At 41.0% G+C, this 15,764-nt stretch overlaps 1 protein-coding gene across 3 annotated transcripts in view; it reads left to right on the plus strand.

Moving 5' to 3' along the window:
• Window positions 1–101: 101 nt before the first annotated feature.
• The window catches only part of RNFT2 (ring finger protein, transmembrane 2), an 89,036-nt gene continuing 73,373 nt past the window's right edge, over window positions 102–15,764 (plus strand). Inside the window, exons 1-3 of one of the 3 annotated variants that reach the window (XM_074205902.1) lie at window positions 102–452; window positions 3,081–3,294; window positions 12,076–12,134. In XM_074205902.1, coding sequence (XP_074062003.1) covers window positions 3,271–3,294; window positions 12,076–12,134 — 83 coding nt within the window. In that variant the 5' untranslated portion in view covers window positions 102–452; window positions 3,081–3,270. The other 2 variants (XM_074205904.1, XM_074205903.1) reach the window with 2 other exon arrangements.

Raw genomic sequence — 15,764 nt, forward strand, 5'->3', positions numbered from 1 at the left:
CCGGCTCGGCCGCGGGCGAGGCCAAGGCGTCCCCCGCCGGCCGCAGCAGCACGGGCCAGCGCGGGGCTCCGCAGCGCCCCCGCCTCCAGCCCCGGGGCCGCGCGCGCCCGCAGCCAAGCCCAAGCACGAGCCGCTCCTTCGGGCTCCCACCCGCCCCTTCGCCCCGGCGACCCAGCCCCAACGGAGCTCGCTGGCCATTGGGCAGCGCGGGCGCCGTTCGATCGGCTCCGAACCTTCCTATTGGCTGCAGCCGCGGGGGAAGGCGGACCTTCAGTGGCGGGAGGCCGGAGGAGGCTTCGCGTCGGTCCTAGCGCCGACGTCCCGAGCCGAGCTCCGGCCCGAGGAAAGGGTTGGACCAGGGGCTGGGGAGGGAGAAGTCGGAAGTCACGTGGTCGCCTGGCGGCCCAGCTGATTGGCTGGGCAGGACATGAATGATGCAGCTGTGATTGCAGGTAAAGAAAGAAGTCGGCTTTTGGAGTTCCTCCGCTGCGGCTCCAGCCCTTCCCCCACTCCACCCCTCCCCAGGAGCCCGCAGAGGTCTGGGCGGGCCCGGATTGCAGGGCCAGCACCTGCGGCTGAACGTGCAGCCTGGCTGCCCGCCCAACGCCGCAGCTCGGCCAAGGGATGCTTGAGGCGTGCAGACCCTGAAATGCAGCCACGCAGAGGCCTATGGGAGCGGATGAAAGCGCTGCAAGGGCTGGAAGGCACGGGGCAACCTTTCTGGGGTACCAGGGCGAGACCTAGGGGCTGGGGAAGGGGGGGGTGTCAAATGAGATTGGCTCCAAACCTGGGGGGGATCACATGGGCCAAGAAAAGAGAAAGACAGAGGCAGAGATGGAGAGGCAGAGGCAGAGAGAATAAAATAGACAAAGACAGAGAGAGAAAGAGACAGACAGGAGAGAAAATTCCAAAATGAGATTTTTTTTTCACTTTACAAAAATTGAGATGGTTATTTGCATTCTGCACCTGTGTTCTAGAAAAAGGTCTGACGTTTAAAAGAAACCTGTAAAGGGGGTGTATTAATGGAATGGTGACAGTCATCCTATTGTCCAGCAAACAGAGCCCAATAAGTGCTAATTGATTGGTTGGATGAAAAGGTACTTTTTTCACTTAAGAAGATGTAAGGCTTTGAGAATCTAGGGACAGCTTAGATCTGGATGGCAAGTTCTGGTAAATCGCTTTCTCATGTAACTGTGCTTGGTGATGGTGCCAGCCTTGAGTTGCTTCTGCTGTTGATGAGTTGAGGGTGGCAGCTTTGGAGAGGGATGCATCCCCACCCAGAGCTTCTTCATTCTTCTCATGTGGACACCCACCCACTTTGTCACCAACACATTTGTAAGAGGGTTGATGTCGTTAGGAAAGCTGCAATGTAGCCTATATGACTGTGAAACAAAGCATCCTCCTTTCAAAAAGATGGGCCTTCAGAGGACAATATGTGTCAATTTAATAGAATAAGTTCTCCACTGGGGAGCTCCCTACACCACAGAAATGGTAATAAAGGCATAGTTTTAGAGCTGGTGGGACCTCAAAAGCCATCAATATACACATATACCCCCCTTTTAAGATGAAGGAAGCAGGGACATAGAAAGGATCATAGGACTGGACACAATTTAAAAAAAAAGCCTGTCTTCCCATTATTCTTTCATTGTGGGTCAGAGTGTGGGAGCTGTTCAATTTACTAAAAATAAAAAAAAAATCACAGGTTTAAAATTACAAAGGTCCTGTCAGTCCATCAAGGCCAATCTTGTCATTTTGCAGTTAAAAACAAGCCCAGATAAAGTGATTTGTTTTAGGTCACACAGTTAAGAAGAAGCAGACCTGAAATTCTAACCAATCCCTCTTGTCTCCAAATTCAACATGCTCTCCATGGTACCAATATTTTTTTTAGGTTTTTGCAAGGCAATGGGGTTAAGTGGCTTGCCCAAGGCCACACAGCTAGGTTATTATTAAGTGTCTGAGGCTGGATTTGAACTCAGGTCCACCTGACTCCAGTGCCAGTGCTCTGTCCACTGCGCCACCTAGCCACCCCAGTGGTACCAATTTTTAAAACTTTATGACAACAAGCACTTATTAAGCACTTACTTTATACCAGAAAGAGTCTACTAGTTTGGTCTTCCAGTTTAGATAAATTATTTTAAAAATTCACCAATTCATAGATTTATGGGGTGAGGCTAGAGTGGGATGTGACATAAACAAAAATTATTCTGGTACAAAACACAACAAAATTAATGTTAAGAGAAGTTCTGTGGGAGGCAGACTTCTAAGGAAAGGTAGAGAATTTCTGAATAAAAATAATAATGTAATGCCTACCATAAACCAGGTACTCCGCAAATATCATCTCATTTTATTCTCAGACAACCTAGAAAGGTAAGTGCTGCTATTAACCCCATTTTATAGATAAGGAAACTGAGATAGGCAAGGTTAAGTGATTTGTCTATGGTCATTCTGTTAGTAATTATCTGAGGACAGATTTGAACTCAGGTCTTCCTGGTTGTAGGTTCATCATTCTTTTCACTTCACCACCTAGCTAACCTTAAAGGAAACAGGGATGCCTACTTGGAGGAAGAGGCATTAGAGTTAGGTCTTTAGGATGGATAGGTCAGATTTCAGCAGATAAAGATGAGAGGTGAATAGAGGAAGAGGCAATCCAGGCCTAAGAAATCACATGATTGAAGGTTTAGAAAAAAAGGGAAAGCATTTGATAATTATGACAAACTGGAATCAGAAGAGAAGAGAAAGTTGGAAAGTACATTGGGGATAGAGGAGGATTCTAAGCAGATTGTGGAGAGCCTTGAATGCCAGGCAAAGGAATTTGAAGTTTATTTAATTATTTGAATTTTATATAATAAGGAGCCACTGAAAAAGTTTGAGTAGAAAAGTTATAGAATCATAGAAGTTATTTGGCAACTTGAACAGAATGCATCAAAGCAGGAAAGTCTAGAGATGGACCTGACAGAGATACTCCTAAGGTCGTGGGAAAGAGAGAAAAGCAGAGTCAAATCTTGGGTATCCAGGAAAGCATAAACCATCTTAGCTGGAAACCATGACAGCAAAATATCATTGTTGTATTTTCTCTATAGGATTTTGTACAAGTTCACCTGACCATTGAGTGCCTCCAGAGAAGGGAAAGAGGAAGAAGGGAAGGTCTGCTCTTGCCGGGATCCACCAGTTCTCCCAGTCACCATTCCCCGAACTTTGTCTCCAGGGGTGAACACCCCACTGGTCTTAAATACCAACTTCAGGTCCCATCGTCATGGGGCTCTAAAGTCCATGTGGCTCACAACTTTAAACCAGGTAAGATGTCTGTGTGTGTGTGTGTGTGTTCCAATGATAGAATCATAGACTTTTAGACCTGGGGTCATAGCTTAAAGCCTGAAATATCAGAGCTGGGAAGGGTCTTAAAACAGAAAATGTCAGATCTGGGAGGACCTTAGAACAGTAAATGTGAAACCTGGCAGGGGTCTTAGAACAAGGAATGTCAGAGCTGAGACCTTTATATTCTATTTGTTTTTAATTTTACAAGGCAATGGTGTTAGGTGACTTGCCCAGGGTCATACAACTATGTAAGTATTAAGTCAGGTCCTCCTGACTCCAGGGTCAGTGCTCTATCCATTGCTGCCCTTAAGTCCTTTATAGTCTACAAAACACTTTCCTAACAACAATCCAGTGAGTCAGAAAGGGCACCCCCCACACACACATTTTACAGATAAGGAAATTGAAGCTCAACTGAAATGAGTTATCCACAGTCATAGAGAAAACCCAGCTAAAACTCTTAGCTGACCCTTTGCTTCCAGTAGGATTCATAAGAGCAGTTGAAGGAACTGGGGACATTTGGCATGAGAAAAAAGAAAAAATCAAGAGAAACCTTATCTCTGCCTTCCAAGTATCTCATGGGTTAACTTGGGAAAGACTGTTTAAGTTTGTTTTGCTTGGCTCCAGGAACAACATGTGAAAGTTTCAGGAAGGTATATATAGTCTTACAAAGCTTCCTACTAATGGGAGCTGTCCAAAAGGAGAATGAGCTTCCCTGGTGGTAGTGAATTCCCTGTCATTGGGATTGCTCAGACAGAGGCTGGATGATAAGCCACTTTAGGGGCTGTCATAGAGAGGGTTCTATAGGTATTGGGGATGGGGTGCAGATGGCTTCCAAGGTGCTCTAATTCTTGGGTATTTTCTCTTTTGTAAACTGTTTGAGCAATAGTTGTAAAACAGGAAACGTGAGTCTTGGGGCACTTAGGAAAACCAAGCTGCTCTGTTCATGTAACCCCTTACAGCCCAGCACAGCATCCTAAAATCATAGGTTTAGTAATGGAAGGATCCCAACAGCCCTTCAATCCAATCCCCCCATTTTGCTGATGAGATAATTGAGGCTCAGAGTTGGGAAGAATAAGCTAGTAAGTCAATGAATCCAGCTTCTCTATTAATGTCCTTATTAATCAGTAAGCTTACATATGATAAGCACCAGCTGTGAATCAAGCATTGTACTAGGTGCTGGAAATCTGAGGAAAGGTTAAAAATAGGCCCTGCCGGGGTGGCTAGGTGGCACAGTGGATAGAGTACCGGCCCTGGAGTCAGGAGTACCTGAGTTCAAATCCAACCTCAGACACTTAATAATTACCTAGCTGCGTGGCCTTAGGCAAGCCACTTAAGCCCATTTTTCCCTTGCAAAAATCTAAAATCAAAACAAACAAACAAACAAAAACAAACCAGGCCCTGCTCTCCAGAGCACCGAAGTCTAACAGAGGAGATAACATGAAAACCACTATGTATGAAAAAGAAATAATTGGGGGGTCATCTCTGGAAGGCTCTAAGATTCAGGAGGACTACAAAAGCCTTCCTGAAGAATATGGGATTGTAGGTGGGACCTGAAGGAAGCTAGGAGGCAGAAACGAGGAGGGAGAATGATCCAAGCATGGTTGACCAACTAGTGAAACTTCTCCAAGTCAGAAAATAGAATATTCCATGGGAGGATTAGCATAGAGGACAGTGTCACTGAGCCACAGAGATTATGGAAGGGAGTGAGGTGTAAGAACACTGGGAAGACAGGAAGGGCCCCTAAGGGCTTTAAAAACTAGACAGAGGATTTTTATATTTCATTCTGGAGAGGATGAGGAACCAATGAAGTTTATTGAATGGGGAAATAATATGGTCATATATGCCAGTTAAAAAAAAATCTGGGGGCGGCTAGGTGGTGTAGTGGATAAAGCACCAGCCTTGGAGTCAGGAGTAGCTGGGTTCAAATCCGGTCTCAGACATTTAATAATGAGCTAGTTGTGTGGCCTTGGGCAAGCCACTTAACCCCATTTGCCTTGCCAAAAACCTAAAAAAAAAATCTGTGCTAGATGAATGGAGGAAGAACTGGAGTAGGGACAGACTTGAGGCAGACAGATCCACAACAGGATATTATAATAGTCCAGGTCTGAGGTAATGAGGGCCTCTACCAGGGTGGAGGCAATATTAGAGGAGAGAGGGAAGTACATCTGAGAAACTGAGAAGTGAAAGGCTTTGGCAAATGATTGGAGGGGGCTGGTTTGTGTGAGAATGAGGAGCTGAAAATGATAACTACATAGTGAGACTGGGTGACAAGAGCATGATGGAACCTTTTTACAGTAATAGAGAAATTAGGAAAAGGAAAGCATTTGGAGGAAAGATAAGAGTTCAGTTTTGGACATGTTGTTCAGTTCATATTGCTGTCTACATAACAGGACATGTATTACAAGATGTCTAAAAGACAATCAGAGACATGAGTCTGGAAATTAGGAGAGAACTTAGGGCTACATGAGTAGATATGAGTTATCTGCATAGAGATGATAATTGAAACCAGAGTAGCTGATGAGATCACCAAGTGAAGTAGTTTAGAGAGAGAAGAATGGAGGGCTCAGGATAGATCCTTGGGGGAATCCTCACCTTAAGCAGGACTGATATGGATGAAGATACAGTAAAGTAGACAGGAGAAGCTGTTAGATAGTTGGAGGAGAATCAGGAGAGAGTGGCCTAAAAACTTACAAGAAAAAAAGAGTATCCAGGAGAAGAGTGTGAAGAGTATTTAGAAAAAGTGTGTCAACAGTATAAAAAACTTTAGAAAGGTCAAGGAAAATGGGCATTGAGAGAAGGTCATTAGATTTGGGAATTAAAAGATCATTAGTAACTTTGGAAAGAGCAGTTTTGGTTGAAGACTGAGGTTGGAAACCAGACTGCAAAGAGTTAAGAAGAGAAAGAGAAGAGAGGAAGTGAAGTCATTTATTGGAGGTAGACTCCTCAAGGAATTTAGCTGTTGAAGGACAGAAGGGATATAGGACAATAGCTATTGGGGTTGGATGGGTCAAGTGAAGGTTTTGGAGAATGGGAGGGACATGGACATGTTTGTAGCCAGTAGGGAAGCAACCAGTAGACAAAGATTGAGGAGAAATGATAGAATGGGGATGATAGAAGAAGAGATTATGGAAGGAGATGGAATGGAATGGAATGGTCTCATTTAAGCAGGTAGGGGTTAGTCTTGGTAAAGAATTAAGTCACCTCATCATGCAAGATAGAGGTAAAGGAGAAGAGAATTACAGAAGACACCTGAGGGATAGGAGGTAAGAAAGGTGAGAAGAAACTCTTAACCAATGGCTTCAATTTTTTCAGTCAAATATGGTGCAGGGTTCTCTGTTGAGAAAATGTGGGGAAAGGGAGTTGTAGGAGATCTGAGGATGGATGAAAAGGTTTAGAAGAATGTGGAGGATGGACTGGTGAGCTGATAAGACATATGGGAGGAATGTAGTCAGAACCCAGTTGAGATTCCATAACATAAATTTGTAATAGTCCCAGTTAAGATGATTTTGTGACTTTCTCCAGTCTCAGCCCGAAGTGATGGTATGGTTTGGTAATGCTAGTCAGGGTACAACTGATGAAATGATAAAGGGGTAAGGGACTATAGAGAAGATGTCAGTAAAAGATTTAACAGGTTCACCAAGGAGTGGAAGGAGGAGGAAGGAAACGTATAGCCAGTATAGGAGTTAAGAAAGAATTATTGGGTTGAGAGTTTGGAGATCATAGAGAAGACAAAGAACAGGGCAATGCAGAGGGAGCAGCTGTGCTCTCTCTCTCTCTCTCTCTCTCTCTCTCTCTCTCTCTCTCTCTCTGTCTGTCTTAGCTTGTCTGTTCTGGAACGAAGAAAAGACCTGGTACCTCCTCTTTGGGGAAACTTATACTTTATTAGGAAAGACAACAATAATCCTTCAGGTGGTAGTGTGGTACAGTGGAAAGACCATTAGCTCAGAAATTAGACTACCTGAGTCTGAATACTGGTTCTGTCTTGTGTTACCAGTGTGACATGGGTAAGTCACCCTAGGTCTCAGTTTCCTCATTTATTAAAAAAGATAATAGGTGTAAAGTGTTTTACAAACCTTAAATTAATCAGTAAATACCATTATTGTAGGCAGTTAAGGTGATACAATAAATAGTAAGGGCCTGGAGTCAGGAAAACTCATTTTTCTGAATTCAAATCTGACTTGAGAGACTTTCTTGATGTGTGACCTTGAACAAGTCCCTTCGCCCTGTTTGCCTCAGTTTCCTCATTTGTAAAATGTGCTGTGAAAAGAAATGACCAACTATTCCAGTATCTTTGCCAGGAAAATCCCAGACATAACTGAAAACAACTGAACAATAAAAACAAACTATTATAATCAAATGTATAATTATAGCTCTATAAATATTATAACATATATTGTAATTTATTCGAATTTATTAGAATAATTATATTATGATATTATATCTATGATAATATGTATTTATATCACATATTCAAAATATGATCTATAATAATAGCATTTACTATTATAATATACAATATATCATAAATTATGATATAATTTACTAGAATAATTATATATTATAATATTGTCAATTATAATTTACTGTAAAAATATCACTAATTAAAGGTTTGCTAAAACCTTCATGTATATGTTATAGCATATCATATAATATTCAAGCCTAGAATATAGACTATAGCTTATTATGCTACATGTTATAGTCTATTATAATGCAACTATATGTAATAAATAATATAAAGATGACTACAAAAAGCTAACTAGTACAGCTTCAGTGTTTTACAAATAATAGTTATTATTAACAGTTAAGTAATATATATTATATTATATAATACATATATTTCATATTATATCAATATATAACATTATTATGTATAATCAGATATAATTGGTTATTATCTTTACTAATTGTAATAAAATGGGGAGTTCAATCTAGATGACTTGTAAAGTCCTTCCACCTCTAGAACTCTGATCATAATAATAATAATAATAATAGCAGCTCTGTGTGTGTGGTACTTTAAAGTTTTAATGCACCTTATCTGTTTTATTCCTTTGAGGCTCTCTGAAACTCAGTTCATTCATCTATAAAATGAGGGTAAAACCTCATTTTGTAAATTTGTAAAAAAAAAATTTATGACAATTTTTTTAAAAAGTTATTTTTAAGGGGCAGCTAGGTTGGTAGATAGAGCACCAGCCCTGGAGTCAGGAGGAACTGAGTTCAAATCTGGCCTCAGACACTTAATAATTACCTAGCTGTGTGGCCTTGGGCAAGCTACTTAACCCTATTGCCTTGCAAAAATCTAAAAAAAAATTTAAAAATTAAAAAAATTATTTTTATGTCCATTTTATAGATGGGGAAATGCCATCACAGAGAGGTTAAATGACTTGTGCACAAAAGGAATAAACAATAGAATAGTTCTAGATATCGATCTAGAAGAGACCTTGGAGATCATTGAGCCCAGGCCTTTCATTTTACAGACCCACAGAGATCCATGTACACGTCAGGAGTAGGATTTGAACCCAGTTTTTTGTGCCCCTGAGATCTGCACACTCTCTAACCAGGACTAGTGCATGGATGTTCCTAATTAGACAATCAGTGAGCATTGAACAGAATTTGTTGTTTTATATATATCATTCCTCAGTCACTCAATGAGGACTTGCTAATACAAAGTCAAAACAGAAAACAGAGCCTGCCTCCAAAGAACTATATAATATTGATGGAAAGGGCATGTATACATAGTAACAATGAAAAGTAGTCACAAAGTATTTCAGGATAGAGGGACCAGCAGCTGGAATGGCCTCATGGAGGGGGTTGTGTTTCATCTGAACTTAAAAGGAAATTCAGAATTCTAAGAAACAGAGGGAGGAGGGAACACATTCCTGGCACAGGAGAAATCAAGGTAAAGCATGAAATGTCTTAGGCAAAGCCTCAGCAAGGGGTCCATTCTGACTTGAACCTGGAAACCCAAAAGGAGCTTAATGCACAATACATTTGGAAAAGTAAACAGAAGTGAAGATTTCCAGGCCAAGCAGAGGAGCTGTCTTTCTATTCTACAGGTAATAGGGAGCCCTGGGGTTGTTTGAGCAGGGGAGTGATGAGGTCCACATTGTGCTATAGGAATATCACTTTGTAACTAAGAATATCACAGCTGTAGGGATGCTCTGGATGATGAAACCAGTTTCTAAGACTTCTAATTTTCTCCATCATCCTGTGAATACGTGGGGGCACCTAGATGGGGACACCCCAAAGGAGCAAGAGTAGAGATTCAAGCCTATGAATATTTACTAGTAACCTACTGTGGATAAGACATGGGAAAAGTTCTTCAGGGCTGAGAATACACAAAGAGACCAGCCTCTGCCCTCAAGGAGGGGACAATCTAATTGCTAGTCATTTCTACAAGAATTGATTAAATTCAGCCTGCTCTGTGGCAAGATTAATTTTACCTTGCTGAAATTTCTGCTCGTTGTTTCTAGTTCTGCCCCCTTGGACCAAACAGAACAAAACTAATCCCTCTTTCACAGGCTAGCCCTTCCAATACTTGAAAACGACCATCTTATCCCCTACCCCAAGTCTCTTCTTTTCTATGGTAAACCTTCTAACCCCTTCAAACTTTGAAATGACCTCTACTATCCTGACTTTCCTCTTCTGAACACTCTCCAGCTCTTCAAAGTCCTTCCTAAAATGTGATGTCTAGAACTAAACAGAGTAATGTTTATCATTATAATAATTATTGTAATAGTAATAATCATCAAAGCAATAGTAAGTTACCATTTATATAGGCTTTAGGTGTTAACCCTAAAGCACAGAAGAAATATTATTCATTTGACCTTCACAACAACTTTATTCTAATCCAACATTCCATGTTCTTTAATTAATAGCTGTCTCTCTAGAAGAAATCTGCCTAGGGCACAAGATGGAGGGGCTATCTTCACCATGTTCTTAGAAGTTATTCTGCCAATCATGGCAGCTAGATAGCACAGTGGATAGAATACCAGACATTGAGTGAGGAAGCCCTGAATTCAAATCCAGACACCTACGAACTCTGTGACCCTGGGCAAGTCACTTGGGCTTCTTTGCCTCAGTTTTCTCATCTGTAAAATGAACTAGAGAGGAAATGGCAAACCATTCCAGTATCTTTGGTGACAAAGAATCAGACGCAACTAAAATGACCAAATAACAACAAAACTGCCTGTCTTTATTTTTTTTCTTTCTGTACCTCCCCAAAGTAGGTGAAACTCCTTTGATCACTAGAATCATAGGTTGAGATTAGGAAAGAACCTTACAGTCATCTAGTATAACCCTTATTTCATGCAAAATGTTTTTCAGTCTCAGATGCTACAGTCTCTCCCCTCCCTCTGAAACTACTTTAAATTTAAATTGAACATACTATATAAAACTATTCATTTTAGAATGTATATTTTGTTTCCCCTGACAGAATATAAGCTCTCCAAGGGCAAGGACTGTTTTTGTCTTTGTATCTATCCACAGTGCTTACACTAGGAGCTTAATAAACACTCAATTAGTTGACATGTGGTCCTCAGTTTTCTTGTATTTTCTGGAGGATTCTGTAGTAGTTTATGAAGAGCCATAGTGCTGTGGTCTCCAATTAAATTATTCAATTCATTGCTATTCTTTGATATTTATTTAGCATCTACTATGTGTCCCATAGATCCAAGAGAAAATAAACAAAAATGAAAAATAATCCCTGATTTTAAGGACCTTAGATTCTGTAAGGAAATCATGCATTATTTGAAAAAAATATGAAGCATATAGACAGTGACCATTCCATGGACCTTACCCTGAAGAAATATACAATCCAGTAAACTCCTAGAAATAGAAAGCCTCTTTGACCCTGTCCCCATCATGACCCATGCCATATCCTCAGAATGCTGGCAATCCTAACTGGTCCCCTTGCCTCCCCTGCTAGTTCTTCCTTGGAACTAATTTGACCTTGGTTCCATAGTAAAAAATGTTGGGATCAGGGAGGTCAGGAAAACAGGTGGCCAAAATAGACCAGTCCTTGTGAGCACATGGTCCCCTAAGGGCTCGGTCTGTTGCCAAGTGTGGGCCCAAGTTGCCTTGGTGCTGTTGCTATGGTGATCTCACAGTGGTTGCTATGTGGATAGTACAGGCCTGCATCACAGCTTTGGGAATGCAGAGCATCTAAGGACAGGATTTATGATTTCTTTGAATGTCAGAGAGGAGTGTGGGAAGGGCTGGGTGGGTGAGTGGTTAGAACATGAAATATTAGAGATGGGAGGGGTCTTAGAACAGGAAATTTTAGAACTGAGAGAGGCCTTAAAACAGAATGTCTGACATGGAAGGAACCTTAGAACTGGGAATGTCAGAGATGGGAAGGACCTTGGAACAGGGAATGTCAGAGCTGGGAGGGAGCCTTAGAAAAGGAAATTTTAGAACTGAGAGAGGCCTTAAATCAGAGACTGTTGAGATGGAAGAGACCTTAGAAGTAAGAATGTTAGAGATAGGAGGGATCTTGGAACAGGGAATGACAGAGATGGGGGGACCTTGGGAAAATGGAAAGTCAGGGTTGGGAGGGGCCTTAGAATATGGAATACCAGAACTGGGATGGACCTTAGAACAAGGAAGGTCAGAGATGGAAGGGGCCTTAGATCAGAGGTATAAGATATGATTTTATCATAACCTTTAAAGGCCCTGTCCTTTTACAGTTGAGGCCATGGAGACCCAAATGGGGGGAGGTGGAGGCTTTCAGCTCAGATGCCTGATGGGATATTTTGGTTTCAGGTGTTAAGAAAGATGCAGAGGCGGCACAGCAGCAACACGGACAGCGCTCCCCCTGAAAGGTAAAGCTGCTGCCATTTTGGTCATCCTTGGAGCTTGCCAACTTCTGTGACTGAGTGGCAGTGATGTCATCCATTCACATCATGGTGGATTCTAAAAGTCAGATCAGACATCTTCCCTGGTTATGAGTTGAGTGGGGAGTGCAGAAGGTAGAGATTCTGGAACTCTTGTGACTTTTTGCCCTCCCAACAACTCTTTAAGATAGGTGGTGTAAGTATTTGTGAATTGGGGCAGCTAGGTGGCATAGTGGATAGAGCACTGACCCTGGAGTCAAGAGGACCTAAGTTCAAATCCAGCCTCAGACACTTAATAATTACCTACCTGTATGACCTTGGGCAAGTCACTTAACTCCACTGCCTTGAAAAACAAAAAAACAAAAATAAGTATTTGTGAATCCATTTGATAGATGAAGAAATTGAAACCAAGAGAATTGAGGTGACATGCCTAGAGTCACATTGTGGAAAGTACAGAAAAGAAAATAAGCATTTATGTTGCTCCTATTATGTTCCAGATGTTTTAAAGTATTATTTCATTTGATCCTCACATTTTTCATTTTCCAGATGAGAAAACTGAGATAACTAAGATCAAATGAGTTGCCCAGGGTCACCAGCAAGTAAGATCTGAGGTTGGATTTGAACTCAGGTCTTCCTGACTTCAAGTCTTCTATTCTAGCTACTATGGCATCACCTAACTGCCCTAATAGGGGGCTACTAGAGTTTACTGTGTGTCTGTGTGTATATATACACACCCCTATGAGCTTTCTTGCCCAATGACACAAACAGGAATTAAAAGAGTTGAGCTCTCTGTGCTCAATTATCATCATTCTCACTACAACATTTCTTGTCCTCTCTTTCATACATACATACATATATATATATATATGTATACACACACACACACACACACATATATATATGTATATATATATATATATATATATATATATATATATATGATACATAAGAGAATCAAGTATGGATGGGGACCCTGGTAGCCCTGTCTGTTGGTCAGTATATAAATGGTTAAACTGGGAGCTTCCTTTCAACCTTGCTCTCTTTTTCATACCTGTGTATTTGTCTCTTCTTCTTCTTCTTCCCCTGCTCCCCCAGTGGTCCTTGCTGGTTCAAGTCTGAGGACCCAGGGATTGAAGTAGGGCTATAAAAAGCCCTGCTCAGGGACAGTGGGCATTTCCAGGGAGCACTGGAGTCCCCTGAGAACTCTATAAACTTCCAAGCACTGTGTGGAGCAGGGGGACTTGGAGAGTTTTCCAAGGTTCCCAGTGGAGGCAGGATAAAGGAGAAGATGGTGGTAGTGGTGGTGGTGGTGGTGGTGGTGGTGGTGGTGGTGGTGTGTGTGTGTGTGTGTGTGTGTTTTACAGCCTCAGCTTTGTGGTCTAGATTTCTCATGTTGAAGAATTCTCAGGACTTTTTGGTGAGAAAAGACTCTCACTTGATAACCTGAGGATTTCTTTTTGTTGTTTATTTCATAATAACAACCCCAATTTCTATAGTTTGTTACTTTTCTAGCTGAGGTGGGATAGGTCACAAATGGATCATTATTCCTCCATTGCTCCTCCAATTTCCATTTCCACTCCCAACTCAGGTTGTACTTAGGAAGACAGAAAGGAAGAAAGAAAGGGAGTAAGGATGGATGAGAAGGAAAAGAGAAAGGGGGGAAGGGAAAAAAGGAAGGTAGGAAACAAAGGAAGGAAAGAAGGAAAAGCAGAGGGGAAAGGAGAAAACAAGAAGGAAGGAAACAAAGGAAGAAGGGAAAGGAAAGGGGAAGAAAGGAAAAGAGGAAGGAAAGGAAGAAAGGGAAGAAAGAAGGAATGGAAAGGAGGAAAGGGGAAGAAGGGAACAAGGGAAGGGATGAAAGGAAAAGGAAGAGGGAAGAAAATAAGGAGAAAGGAGGGAGGAAATGACAGAAAGAAGGAAAGAGGAAGAGAAGGGAGGAAAAGATGAAGTAAGAGAGAGAAGAAAGGAAGAAAAGGAAGGAAGAGGGAAGAAAGGGAGGAAAGAAATGAAGCAAGGAGGAAGGGAAGCAAGAAAGGAAGTAGGAATTTATTAAACACCTACTGTATTCTAGACTATGCTAAGAGCTTTACAAACGTTATCTCATTCAATCCTCACAATGATGTGGGAGGTCAATGCTATTTTTATTTTCATTTTGCAGTTAGGGAAACTGAGGCAAGGAAAGGTGAAGTGACTTGTTCAGGGCTCACACTGTTAATAAGTGACTGAAGCTGGATTTGAATTCAGGTCTTCCCAATTACAGGCTGAGTGCTCTATTCACTGCACCATCTGTCTCTCTCACTTTAGTAACATCAGTTTCTCTTCAGAGTTAATCCTGATTTTTTTAATCCAGAATCACTGAGATGAATACAGTCTTAGAGAAGGAGGCCAACAAAGCAGGACCTGTCCAGGGTCCTGAATACTTCTTTAGCCAACCATATTGATGTAAGGTGAAGGAGACTGTGTGCCAAGGAGAATTATTCTGAAGGTGAATATCAGTTTGATGACCAAAGTCCCAAATGCCCAAAGGTTCTCCTACATCAAAAATTGGGATAAGAGATTTAAATATAGTAAGGGACCTTTCCATCACTTCATTTTACATACATGATGCCCCCAATAGATAGGATACAAGCCCAGGTTTCTCTGACTCCCAATTCACTGTTATTTCCATGGTGACTTAACTTCTAATATCTGTGGAATGAATCTCCAGGGTATGATAATAATTGAGTCTCAAATTTATAGAGAAATAACAGACTGTAAAAATGGATAGAGAGCTAGGTATGTAGTCAGAAAGACTTGGATTTGAATCCTGATTTTGACATTTGTATATTTGTGTAGTTCTGGAACAATTCACTGTACCTTTCTTCACCTCAGTTTCCTCATTTCTAAAAAGGGGATGACATTAGCATCTATAGCTCACTGGATTGTTGGAGAAATAAAAAAAATGATGAGAATCAGAATTTCCCAAACCTTAAAATTCTATATATAAATGGTAGGGTTTTTTTTTTAATTGCATTTTTTAGAACCCACTCTTGAAACTCTAGGAACTTGAATTCTTACTTCTTTCTTCACTTAGTCTGTCTTTTTTTTTTTTATTAATTGATATCTTGTTGGGGCAGAGGGGAATTTGTGTCATCTTGATTTTCAAATTATTTTTCCCATCCTATTACCTCCCCAAAGCCATTTGTAACAAAGAATAGATAAAAAGGTGCTGTGGGGGGTACCCTGTTTTGACCCCGTCTGACATATTTCATATATATGTGTGTGTGTGTGTGTGTGTGTGTGTGTGTGTGTGTGTGTGTGTATGGGATTCTGCAACCATGTGCACCTTGCCTCTGAAAAGAAGAGCAGGAGTCAAATTTTCTTAATTCTTCACAGGCAGATTTGGCCATTATAATTATTCAGCATCCAATTTCTTTTCTGGCTATTGTTTATGCTGTTTTACAGTATAAAGGATTGCTTCACTTTTTACTTACCAATTTCTCTACTCTGGATGGGGTATTCCAAAAGTCTCACTGCAGTTTTAAGTTTTAGTGACTATTAAGTATAATTGAAATTAAATAGTTATTGATTTTAATAACTATTAAAATTCAAACCTCTCTAAGATTTTTGTAACAACAA

The sequence above is a fragment of the Macrotis lagotis genome, chromosome X (assembly GCF_037893015.1).
Source record: "Macrotis lagotis isolate mMagLag1 chromosome X, bilby.v1.9.chrom.fasta, whole genome shotgun sequence".
NCBI lineage: Eukaryota > Metazoa > Chordata > Mammalia > Peramelemorphia > Peramelidae > Macrotis > Macrotis lagotis.